Below are 14,021 nucleotides of genomic sequence, written 5' to 3'. Positions count from 1 at the left end.
ACACTAGAAGCCAATAATGACACCAAATAAAATTTAAGCAGAATAATCTTAATCCAGACAAACACAATGCTAACAGTATATACACAAGCTTACATCTGTCATTCATTTTGTTTAGTTAGCTTTTGTTTGTTTGTTTTATTTATAGGGCACAATTAAAACAACAACTTTTGCCAACTACCTGTCTCTTACTGCAAAATGGCACAAAAACGCATCAAAGCAGATATTGATTGCACATTATTTACAGTACCATAATATGTCAAACATGCCATAAATTATTGTTGTATTCCACATGAAATTTTGTTTACAAACTGTTTAAGAAATCTATGCTTATTTAAAATTTAATTTATTAGTAAAAAAAGTAATTTCTGATGTGATTTTCTTAAAGTTCTAAATTGCAAGTGTGCAAAGACTCTATATGTCTGTTACAAAAGAAAAAAAAAAAAAATACTTCAACGTGCCAGTGACTCATAAATCTTTAATATAAAATTGTACAAGAGTTCTGATTTGTACAAAAAAACACTTTATACGCCAAAACCATATGCATTTGATGTCAAAAAAAAAAAAGTTATGAAAAAAAGAGAGGTTATGATACAAAAGGTTCTAGAATTAAAATTCAAGGAGGACATCATATGGGGGGGGGGGGGGTACCTAAAGTAGCATTTTTAAGCTATCAATATCACCCTTTGTAAGTCAAAATGTGAACCTCCTCAAATGTGGATGTACTTTTCATCAGTGGCCAATAAGGACAATCAAACAAGACAACTACACCAAACATCACATTAGAGCAAAAGAAAAGTTCAACAAAATATTTCTCATTGTTTGTGGTTGCACAACACAGAATATATTATGCTAGAATTGAATTATGTATTATGGATTTTGTTTTCCCCCTTTGAATCATGATACTTTATATAACTGATCACGATGATCAGAATGCTCCTCTGTATTTGACATTACAATGGATATTTTTGTTGGACATAAGTCTTCTATTCTGCAGCTTCAATTCAATTTGATCTTATTTTTGTGCTATATTACTCCATGCCCTTGAAGAAACAGTGTTAACACAGCAAACTTACAGATCGCCTTTGCAAGATATTGCATTCAATGTTAATGGTCTGTGATGGCTCTGTCCTCAGAGCTGCAATGAAATATTTAAAGCTCACTCAGACTCTTTTAGCCAATGGCTTCATGGTAAAAGCCTAACTCTGTGGGGACAATATAGGACAGTAATGACTGCCCAATCCTGCTGTGCACTGGAGATCTTTTCTCATACCTCTCTCCTGTTAAATGATTGACCATTTCCCTTCCTTTATATATTACTTGGCCATTTAATGTACTGCCTGATTTTTCAATGTACATTTTTTTTTTAAAACCATCAGATAAAACCCTTTAAACCCCCCCCCTCTAGTGTCTTTCTAGTCTTTGGTTTAACTGTCTGAAAAGTATGGGGCCATGAGGTTGATAACTTCCTTCACTTTGTGATATCACATTGTCCATCTATACATACGTTTATATAATCATAATTATAATAATTATTATTATTATTATTATTATTTGGTTTTAAAATAAAGGACCAGCCTTTTTTCAGTCCTAAAAATGCTTTCTGTTTTGAGATTAACAGGTCATAATGTCATCTTATCGACCAGTTATTGGGGCAATAGTTACTTTCAGATAGCAGGAAAGTAAAACCTCATATTGAATAAACAGACAATTACAATTCCTTCTTCTGTGTTGTGTGCCATCCAGTGAAGTTAAGAGTACACTGTTAGCCAGTGTCCCTGTAAAACCATCCACTGTGGCAGCAGTTGTAATGGAGGTAGGAGGTAGCGGGTAGAGTGGCGGCAAAGCAGGAGAAAACAGAGGAGGAAAAGAAAAGATAAAACCAGTAAAAGAGCTTTGGGTCTCTCCATGATGTAGTTTTGTCACCAACATTCACTGAATCACTGAATTTATTGAATTGCCACAGGTCAGTGGTGGAAATACCTCCAGGTTCTGTGTATCAGTACATTTTAATTATACACACTGATGATATCACTGCTGATACAGTTCATACCTTCTGTCTGCTCTTTTTCTCAGAAAAAAACAGCAAGGCTACTATCATAGCACATAAAGGAGGGAGCAAATAGTCTTTGTCCAACATTAATAACCTTCTGAACTGCATGGAGTTTCAGTATTGTAAATTACATTTCATTCATTCATAATTATCTTTCAATTCATTTATTCCAATTGACAGCAACAGACATCAAAGGGCTATTTTGCATTCAATGAATTATTATAAACAAATAACTAGAAATAAATACTCATATCTACATACACTCTAACTGGTTCAAATTTAATAGTGCTTTCTTCTTTGTCTTGTTATTGTGTGGCCAATAGACAATGCATGCCATGAACAAGATAAAGATTAAAAATTCCAACAGTAAATTAATGTCTGGAAGTAATGCATTGGAGGAAATAGCAAACTACTGTAAGTTGTTCTCAGTGTCATTTCTTTTCATTGGGATTTGGAACATTGTATTTGATTTCATCACAGTTTAGAGCCTCTCTCTTGTGGCACTCTGAAATGTCAATTTAGTTTTTATATGTTAAAACTGCTCAAATTTATAGAGACAAAATAAATTACAGGACACAAACTAACTCTTTGAAAGTAATACTACATGCAGTAGAAAGATTCTCTACCTAACCTCTGGGCTAGTTCAGCCTTTAACCATACACTTATACTCTTCAAATGTTAATCTTCAAATGTTATGATCAGAGTAATACTTATTTACTGCATTCAAATGATATACCTGAAACACTTACTAAATGGGATGAATACTGGGTTTAATCATGTCAAATGAGATTACTCTCATATAAAGATCTGGCACGTTTCTGTTAAAGGTACAGTAATTACCATTTGGCACTGCATCCTTAAAAATGTCCTTTTAATATTGGACAACCATCATTGTAAAGTGTTATCCTTGTAATAGTATTACAAGTCCCACTAGTATTGCAAATTGCCTTTTTTTTATTTTTACGTATTTTTTATTTATTTATTTATTTATTTATTTTTTTTACTAAAGCTATAAACATGAGAAAATAAAAAAAAGTACTTTGTTAGAGCTAAAGCATGCCAGCTCCATCTCTATATCTAACAGGTAGATAAAACAAGTCACAAGTCACATATTTTACTTTTTTCTTTTCTAAAACATTTTTTTAAAGCCAATATATATGAATCAAGCTAGGCAGATGCTACTTTGTCTTGCTTACCTTACCTAATTAAAATGAAAGTATTACAGTAAAAGAAAAAGAAAAACAAATGAACAAAAATATCAACCAACCATCAATACAACTGTTTCACACCAAAGCCCCTGACAACATTATTTACATATTTAAGCCAGTCATGCTCTTGTATGGGATTCTTTTAAAAGCTATCATTACACAAATGCAAGATTTTTTTTTTTTTTTTTTCCATTATCAATTCTGCAGGCAAGAGTCACAAATAAGAGATCGAGAAGAAGTTTGTGTCAGGGATTTAGGGATTCATATTGTTATACTGTATGTTCAGTCCCTTGCTTCCAAAAACGGAAATGTCAAAAGGGCACAATTCTGCTCTAACTTTTCATACTTGAAAAGACGTTTGAGAGAAACAATGCTATTTTTATAGCAATATGGGGTTGTGGGGAATGGAGAGGGGTTGTTGAGTGGATGTTGTGTGGATTGATCTAATCAATCATTGTGGTATAAGGGGGCATTTTTGTGTAGGTTGGGGTTCTGGCTATGCCTGTTTCTGCTTCTCACAGAAGAAAACATCATGTTACAGCCAGGTATTTTGCATTTGTGCATTTCACGCAGGTGGACAGTCTTGTAGTGCACCCGAAGGGTCCCTTTGTTGCTGTACAGTTTGTGGCAGATGGTGCAAAGTATGCCTCCTGTACCATTACCTCCACTTGATGCCAAGACGGATGGTGAGAAGGAAGGGTCACAGCGCAGAAAACCCTCCTCTGTGCCTCCTTCTCTTCCTTCCTTCCTGGCCTCTTCCCCATCCTTTCCCACCCTTGCCAGTCTCTGAGCCCCAGTACTAGGGTTGCAGTCCTCAGTGTCACTAGCACCCTCCAGGTCATCCAGCAGGATGCCATCATCGCTGCCCTCATCAGACTCCTGTGAGGATTGCACACTGCCACTTGACTGTACGCTAGAGGCAGTGCTCAGGTCCAGCACCATGTAGTCATCATTGGGGCCATGGCAATAGCCGTTGCTGTGTGAGTATTCTCTAGAGATTGGGGATCTCATTCCCTCGTGTCCTCTGCCTCGTGGTGGTCCACTGGCAGCAATTCCCACCCCCTCCAGTCCCAGGTGGTGGTCAGTATAGATCTTTGATAAGAACTCAGCACGCAGCTCTTTAGGCAAAGTCGAAAGCTGGGGGTCCAGGACAATGTCATCCAGCTCTTTGGTCAGTAGTTTGCGGTGCAGGTTGATGTTGGAGCTATGTCTGTAGGGAAGAGAGAACAGTGTGTTCCTGTAGCAATTTATTTGAACTGAAAACATATAATTATCTGCAAACATACAACATACATACAAACAACAACAATAGTGCTAAAGTAACCATGTTTTCACAGTAACCTTGACAGAATCTCTGTTTTCCTTTCAGGAAATTTAAACTAAATGTACGTCTGAATATTCTGTACAACACAGATTGTGCTAATATCTTGCAGTAAAATTGTTACTGCAAGATCTCCAATTACTAGGGCTGGAACAAAGTGTCAAAGTAATGGCACTGTTTATGTTCATCCCTGATCCCTTATCATGTTTCACACAACACAAAACTTTAGAGCAGATGCTAATGGCTAGTATGGCATCTCTGCTTAATACGAGCCTGCATATTTTCAAGACTCACATCCACATTCAGCGACAGTATCAAAAATGACAATGTCCATAATATTGAGAAGTTTTATCACAACTGACATTGTTATTAAATAAATGAGTCCAATCGAGGTGAAAGTTCATCCATCAGATATTTTAAACAACCAACAAGGACTTTAAATGCTTAGTAACCGAGTGCAGAGAGTTTGTTTGAGCTGCGTGCCTCCCAGCTAGTACCCACTGCAGCTCCAGTGGATCTGTGAATGAACGAAAATCATTTCTTAATCTCTGTGAGTAAACTAAACCTGTAATGATTATACAGTTCAATGTGGCGCTCACATTATATAACATGGCAGACAAATAGTTGTCCAGTGCGGTTCCGTTCATTTGGCACGGGTTTGTCGAGAAGGCGGTTGTGAGTCCTGCAAATGTGTGTTAGTTCAGTTATAGAATGGGGTTGTTACACACGTAAAAAACAAAATGATATCTGGACACTACCGTATTAAGCGGCGCTGCCATGCTAGCCATTAGCATCTGCTCTAGAGTTTTGTTTTGTGTGAAACATGACAGGGGGTTAGGGATGAACATAAACAGTTTATAATCAAGTTAATCAATTATGTCGATGCATAATTCCACCCCTACCAATTTCATGTTAATTTTATAACACCAATCTATCACATTTCCTGCATTGTCATGCTTTTGAGTGACTGCATGAATGTGTTAAAGCACACTTCTTTCTGACACAGCAGAGAGATCGATAACTCTGACACAGCTTAGACAGTATCCTGCTAAAGTGTTTACTCCTGTCAGCATGTCTGCAGGCATGCACAAATGCAATTGACTCTGACTCAATTAAATACTCCACCACACTGAATGGGAGTTTATCAATTGATTCGGGCTGTGGTAATGCAATAATAGAGGGAAACTTGATAGCATATTAACTCAGACTTGGATAGCATTAGCACATTTACTCACACATGAAGGTAGTTTAATCGAGACCCATAAGGATATTGTTCATTTAAGCTTCACTTTAATAAAGATGGGTTTTCTCTCACCCCAATCCAGGATCACATAACACATAGCAAGAGAAAGTGACTTTGCACCAATTAATCTAAAACTTGATTTGTTTTCTTACAACTTGCTCTGCCTCTAGACAACTGCTCAAAAGTCCCTCAAATATGAGACTATGTAATATGTCAATCCTCATTAAGTTTAAAACTAACAACTCAACAAATATTCTGGTGTCATGAAAAACACTGCAATATTGGCTAGTACATGTAGTAACAAAAACAAAAACAAAACAACAACAACAAAAACCCCCACCAAGATACGTGTGCACTGAGCCTCTGTGGGTGCCATACTACAATTGCTCACTACAGTTTCTAACTAACATTAATAGTAATGTAGATAATAATAATAATAAAAAATAAAAAAAAGACCACAGGTATCCTAGGCCATGCAAAAGAGTTAAAAGTAACTTAAATTGTCACCTAAACATGACTCGTCACTGATAAATGGATTGTACAATGTATTGTAGAGCTTACCAGCAGTGCCATGGTTGATGCAGTCAAAAAGGGTCCCTTTTCTTTAATTATTTAGTTCCCTATCCGACATTCTCCTGCAAGAAGTAAAAATAAATTCAATAGAGGGACCCTTTCTGTTGATATTATGTATATTAGGAGTGGACCACCAAAGCATCATCAACATTCAAGAGAACAGCATACTGATTAACTGTGGTGGTCAACTGATAAGCATATGAGAATACACGTGTGTAAACATGACCATTACTCTATTTTGTTTGTATCAGACCAGTTCAATTCTGATAAGAAACAATTAACTATTTTAAATGATATCTTAAAATTAAGGGGACAACTAGTTTTATTTTGAATAATTCACAGCAGTTATTTAGAGCTTGTTCATTGTGACTAATTTTTATTTTTATTTTTATTTTTTTGCAGTTGATGATGCTTAAGTCGGCGGCTCCTTTTGCAGCATGTGACCATACCTCAAAATTGCACCCTCACACTGCTCATAAGCTCTAAGCTGACATGAGCTAAGCTAACTAATTGGCAACACACACACACACACACACACACACACCTACACACACACACACTCACACATGTTTGTTTTTGTGAATTGTGGGGACTTTCCATAGACTTCAATGCATTTTACACTGAACAAACTGTACATTCTATCCCCCTACCCTGCCCCTACCCCTAAACCTAACCCTCACAGGAAACTGTGCAAACTTTTACTTTTTCACAAAAACTCATTCTATATGATTTATAAACCCATTTACATTGTGGGGACCGCTGGCTGGTCCCCACGATGTAGGTGAACTCAGGTTTATATTACATCATGGGGACATTTGGTCCCCACAATGTAATATAAACAAAAGCACACGCACACACACACACACACACACACACACACACACACACACACACACACACACACACACACACACACACACACACACACACACGTTGGGTTTCCATATTTTATGGGTACATTCCAAAGATATAATGATTTTTATAGTGTACAAACTATATATTCTATCACCTAACCCTAACCATCATAGAAAACTCATTTTTACATAAAAAAAAAAAAAAAAAAAAAACACTTTATGATTTATTAGCTGTTTTCCTCATGGGGATCCAAAAAGTCCCTACAAGGACAAGGATTTCAGATATTGCCATCTTTGTGGGGACCACACACGCACATGCTGTATTTATGGTTAAACAATACAATATGATTATTGTCTTTACTATAAGAGAGCTAAATTTATTCTAAGATAAGTCCCTGTAAAGTGGCTTGACAGTTTCCTGTGATGTGTTGACATTCATGTGTCCAGAAGTGTGACACTGAAGGGCCTTATTTAGGCAAAAGTGTCTATTTTATGTCACAGCCCGGTAAATTTGCACTTGACAGTTTGTACCATAAATAAGCATTTTTTTTTCAGTTTACATCAAAAAAATATTATAGCAAGCACGGAGCACAGTTACAGTTGTATTGCTTTTGCTTGTTTTTCAAAATGAATAAACTCCAGCTACTTCCGTTGCAAATAAAGTAATTTTTTACTTTTTATTTATTTAAAAAAATGGTTGCTGTTTTCTCAATTTTGTTGTGTATATTTTGTTATTGAGAGGAAAATTTTCATCTAAACACCACTCTCAGTTCAATATTCAATAATTCAACATTCAAAATAAGATGGTAGCGTATTTTGATCTTTGTTTTACCCCTAAGCGAAGAACGAAAAAGAACTTTGCCGTGAATATATCAGGTCTTTAGTCAGGAGTCCTTGTTCAAGAGAGCATTCGATTGGACACATTTTCGGGATCCCTGTCCCAAAAAGAGAGAGACTGTAAATTTTAAATGTGTATAATTTCTAAGCATATTTTTTCAGTGTTCAGAAATATAGTTTGGTCTCATTTTGCTTTATGTGGTTGTGCTTTATGAGTAGTTGTGTTACTGCCACAGCCACAACGTTACACGTTTGATGACGTTTGCATCATTCATTCAGCTACTTTACTGTTTATTACTGTGAAGGTGCTTTGAAACTATTTCTATTGTATAAAGTGCTATAAAAATAAAGGTGATATTACATACACCCACACATATGTTGGTACACCTATCATTATTAGGACATTCCACAGGCGTAATAGTTTTTTAAACTGATCTAATGATCCCCTAACCTAGCGTTTATCAACCGAGGTGTTCGGAGAACATCAGTGGGCACTGGAAGCAATATCTTCGAAAGGGGGCATTTAGGGCAAATAAATGACAAAGATTTATGATGAAATTCCAAATGCATTTGTCCATTTGTCAGTAGCACAAGCGCGCAAATTGAGTACATCAGAAATGGAACGTAGCATCTGTGTACTGTCGGTGAATTGACACACTTCCATAGAATCACTGATTTTAATGGGTTCTATGTGATTTTGACACGACGTGTCACACCGTTCATGTCTGATGTAGAGAGTAACCTACTAGTTTACACTAATGTGACTAGAATCGATGGTATTAAGACTATTTCCATAGCAACAACTATTTACTTAATTATTTCTGTCAGAAAAGAGGCAGGGTTGTGTTTTATATTTTGCTTTTGTTATAAATATAGCCTAAATTATGTAAAAGTGAAGATAATAATTAATCAATGTACATATTGCCTGAACCACATTGTGTGGCTGTTAATTATATTTAAGATTTTTAAAAATGAAAAGATTAAGAGTGTGCGTTTAATCGCGATAACAAAAAAAATAATAATAATAATCTATTGACAGCCCTAATGGCTTATCATCTGAAACTTAAGTAGTAGCAAATTTACATGGCCACTCACTTTAACATTAACCTAGAAAAATGTGGGCTATTCGAATGTTTCAGAGGACTGTAAAAAAAAGATGGACGATGCACCTTCACTCTTTTCCATTGTAGTAAGTGAAGCCACCATCTTGAGTTTCGAGTCTGCGTATAGTGAACTTGGAACCCGAGTCTGTGCAGTATGAGCGCGAAGTGGAGCTGCGATATCAAGGTCCCTCCCACACTCCCGTAAAATTGGTTAATATTGCAGAACAACTCATTATGTCGGTGTAAAGTAAATAGTTCTGGAAATGTAGAAATTAAAGTTAAAGCTCCAATCTCCTCCTTAAGATCCCGAAAAAAGTCTGTTGGTGCTTCAGTGACTACTTCGCTCAGAGAAGCTGTCAATCTCATCTGTCAATCATGATGTCAAAACCCACGTTTTTATAGCTTACTGCATGACAGCTAACATGGAGGCGCAGGTGAGAAAGAACAAGAAAGAAAGAACCGAAACTCCATGTAAACTTGCCTCATAGACATGAAAAAATCTATAATCTATAGAAATTCTATAAATCTATAGAAAGCCAAATGTCTACTTTTCAATGAACCAATTGAAATGAAAATATTTTTTTGGTCATGCAATCTGTTTTCAACGCGCATATAGGTGCATCCACTACTGCGGAGATGTCAAGTCAGCATCGTCAACATTATCACTGCAGCAGAAAATACAGAAAACACTATCAATTAATTATTAAAATACTAAAGTAGTCTCCTTAGCTGTTTTTTTCCCCAACGCATTCATAATCATTAGTTCTGCTGGTGCGCTGTGGCAAGCTTTATGCATGTGCTTAACTGCTAATTAGGCTATGTAGGCATTAAAGGCTCATTATTATGATTTATATGGTTTATTAAACGTGTGATTAGTCGACTAATAGTTAAAATGAACCACTACTAGTTGACCAGAAAAGTCTTTGGTCGAGGGCAGCCCAACTTGGTATCAAGAAATGCCAAAAACTATCCTGAAGACATTGTTTAGCTTGTTCTGGTGTGTTTGATTAGGATTGGAGCTAAACTCTGCAGAGGCTTGTTGCATGAAGGTAGTTGGACAAACTCTGAGTTTCAGAGTAGGTTTGGAATTGACAAATCCATATAAATCCAACTTAAAACCTGAATAAAACCTGCCCAGGAGCAGGTTAGCCATGTAGCATAAGTTACCATAGCAATGAAACCCGCTAAAAACCAATCCACCTTCATGAGCCCGAAAAACCAGAGTTTGCTCAAACTAATCTTGAACTTACCTGGGTAGAAACTGAAACCGGCTTTGTGCAACAGGCCACAGGACAGTGGCACTCTAGGACCAATGTTGCCTATCCCTGACTTAGAGCGTCTAGCATTGTGACACAGTATAAACACAATATGCTTTTTCTTGTTCTTGTTTTCAATTGTAAAAAAAAAATAATATGAATGCTTCTTGTTTGCTGATTGGCTGAATTTTGTGTCTATGTAATCAAAGTTTCAATGCCAAATGTCTAAAGTAACACTCATAAATATTATGTCTATTCACATGGCTTTTTTGCTCATTAGAAACGAAAGATAATGCTATTTCGTCTATCCAGTCAAATGAAATATGTTATGTTGCTTTCAGTGACATGCTTTTAAAATGATATATAGGTGAATAATAATAATAATAATAATAATGATAAAAATAATTGAAGCTGCAAGCAGCAATGAAAGGGCCCTCGCACCCAGGCTCACCGCCACCCGGTGGCCTAAGGAATACTGTGAACAGTGGGCGATAGTTATTTAAGTGGATAAATAGTGGAGAAATATGGCAAAGTCATTTTGATGCACCACAGTTCCTGCTGCCAGCAGGTGGCGCTCTGACTATAACTGAATATTGCCATGTAGATGTCTTCAGGCCAGGATGTATTATCAAACATGTGAAGTTTGGGGCAGATTGGACATTGTATGCCCGAGTTACAAGAACTTCTTGTGTCGTGGTGTTAATCGCATACTTTAGCACTTAGCCAAGTGTTGCATTATTTAACGCATTTCTAGCATATTTGGTACTTCATGGCATATACAAATGTGTTTTTCTGGGAGTGAATTACAGTGCAAAGCATGACATTTCCTGTTGCCAGCAGGTGGCACTATGACTAACTGAATATTGGCATAAAGATGTCTTCAGGCCAGGACTCTTCTCAAACGTGAAGTTTGGGGCAGATCAGACACTGTATGCCTGAGTTACAACAACTTCCTCTTTCATGGCGAAACATTGAATTTTGTCAGGCCGCCATGGATACACCCTTCAGCGAAAACTCTAGATCTTCACAATTAAACGTTGCAAAGGCCTGTAGATTAGACTGACCAAATATGATGTTGATTTGGTTAAAGCTCTAGGAGGTGTTTGTTAAAGTACAATGTCTAGAAATGGCAAAAACTACTAAAATCTTGCAGAGAAAATTCAAAATATCTCACTTCCTGTTGGTTTTCAGATCTTGCACCCAGGGACTTTTTTTATAGATATTGGGCTGTTACATGTGTCTAGCTAATTTCAAACCTGTACATGAAACATAGGGTGCTAAATTGAAATTTTAATGTTTTAAAAGAAGAATCTGATGCTCACCACTAGATTTTATGAACAAAGATTGAAATATAAATATGAAATGGAAAATTTAAATGTGTATTTTTTTAAATTAATATTTATTAACATTATAAATATCTTTACTGTCTTTTTTAATTTGTTATTTCACATTTTGCACATTTACAAAGCAGGGCAGAGAGCATACCTATATCATAAGGCACACCACACTTAATAACATCCAAAAAAGCAAGATCTGAAATGGAATGGACTCATGACTTAAAAGATGTAGACCAGGATAGCACTAAACTGGGGATTCAACATATTCTACAAAAACAGGATGTCTTCTAAAACTAAAGGATAAATATGATTCATTTTCACCGGAGCCAATTAAAAACATTCACCCAAAATTTTGAGGTAAAATCACAGTAAAAAATTGTTAAGAGTTTCAGGAAAGGAAGAACGAACTGTTGTGTAAAAATTCTGCTATGGATTTATTCTAAACAGGATTTTGTAACAAGTCTCTTTAACCTTTTGGGCAACAGGGTATGTCAGAAACATTGCCAAAGGCTACAGCACTGAAAATCAACAATATTATGCTTAAACTAAATGTAAATAAATTTATTAGAGTTAAATTCAATTAAATTATTGTTTAATTTTTTTATCAAAAAAAAAAAAAAAATTCTACTGACCCCAAACATTGAATGGTAGTATAGATAAAATAATAGGCCTAATTATAATAAACAAAGAATAATAATCAACATTAATATTCAGGGAAGACATTTAGACCAAATTTTATTTGATGGGGAGCAGTATGGAACCTAGATAATGGGTAAGGGGGTGCTGGCCCAAAAAGGTTGAGAACCACTGCCCTAACCCTACTCCTAAACATAACACTCAAAGAAAACTTTCTGCATTTTTTACATTTTTTAATAAAAAAATCATTCAGTATGTTTATTTACCGATTTGAATTATGAGGGCATCGGCATGTCCTCATAATGTAGGGGGCATGGCCTAAAACCTGAATACACACCACAATTGGTGTGATTTTGGATGCTCATAATGTACAGTAGGTCAAACCAGAACACACACAGATTTAATGGAACCAAGAAACAGTACATTTCACTTAGTTTATTTTGACTAAAAATAGTTAAACACAAAGCCCAAGCCCTAACACTCCATGGTAAAGAGTCTACCCTTTCATTTATCAGGTTAAGCCTTTCTGCCTCATTTCCTTCTCCCCTGCAACCTCATTTCAGGCCACAACTAAGTTATGCCCCTCAGTCCCCTCCTCCATCCCCAACACGTCCTCCGCTCTCTCTCCCTCCCTTCCGACCTCTAATGTAGCAGCCAAACCAATTTGCCCAAAGCTTGAGGCAGCCTCTCCTGAGAATCCTTTTTTTTTTTTTTTTTTTAACTCTGCAGAGGAGGAGAGAGGTATGGCTCTTAATGTGTCTTGTCCTAAGAATGTTAATCATCTTTAGGATTGGATGGCCCTTTCGGTTCCTGCCAAGTGTGCACATTTGTGAAATGAGTTGTAATACTCAATTGCAAAGGGAAAGAGAGTCACATTAGATGATGAGGTGCTTTGTTTTGTATTTATCTTTTCCTCTAATGTGCAGTGGGCAGCTGAATATCTGATCACTTTCTCTATGTCAAGGAGATCGTTGCAGTAGCAAAGAATGTTCAACTAACACAAATGACAAAGTTTGGAGTCATAGTTTGGAGTGCTGAATTCTTTAACATCATATGTCTCAACGCCACAGGAAGAGAGGGGAGGAATGGGAAGATATAATTAACCTTCACTCTCCCTAACCACAGTTGGCTTGTGTGAGGTGAGACTGTACACTGAATATTTGCATATTAGCACACCATGGGAATCTGGAGACAGGCAAACTCTCAGGGTCATCATCAATCAGCAAGCGAGGAAAACATAACAAGACAAGGGGATATATATATATATATATATATATATATATATATATATATATATATATATATATATATATATATATATATATATATATATATATATATATATATATATATGCTCATACTTTACAATAAATATGCAATCATTTACATCCATACAACTCATACTAAACAAAAAAAAATCACTATGTAACAACATTCTGCCTCTTGGCTACAAGCAACAACAACAACAAATGTTGTGTACCTACTGTAGTAATATTCGGCCACATCCCTGATGCATACTTTTTTTTTTTTTTTTATCATAATTGAATCCTCAAATCAATGTTTATTCATTTTAAAGAGGAGATGGATACTTGTTTGAGAACTG

The 14,021-nt window shown here is 36.1% G+C and overlaps 1 protein-coding gene across 1 annotated transcript in view; it reads right to left on the bottom strand.

Annotated features, from left to right (window-relative positions):
• Nucleotides 1–533: 533 nt before the first annotated feature.
• The window catches only part of bnc2 (basonuclin zinc finger protein 2), a 255,700-nt gene continuing 242,212 nt past the window's right edge, over nt 534–14,021 (bottom strand). The window contains 2 exon segments of the mRNA XM_067403479.1: nt 534–3,725; nt 3,727–4,468. Coding sequence (XP_067259580.1) covers nt 3,702–3,725; nt 3,727–4,468 — 766 coding nt within the window. The 3' untranslated portion in view covers nt 534–3,701.

This window comes from Chanodichthys erythropterus, chromosome 12 (genome assembly GCF_024489055.1).
Source record: "Chanodichthys erythropterus isolate Z2021 chromosome 12, ASM2448905v1, whole genome shotgun sequence".
Classification (NCBI taxonomy): domain Eukaryota; kingdom Metazoa; phylum Chordata; class Actinopteri; order Cypriniformes; family Xenocyprididae; genus Chanodichthys; species Chanodichthys erythropterus.
The sequence above is the reverse complement of the archived record's forward strand: the minus strand, read 5'-3'. Positions and strand labels throughout refer to the sequence as shown.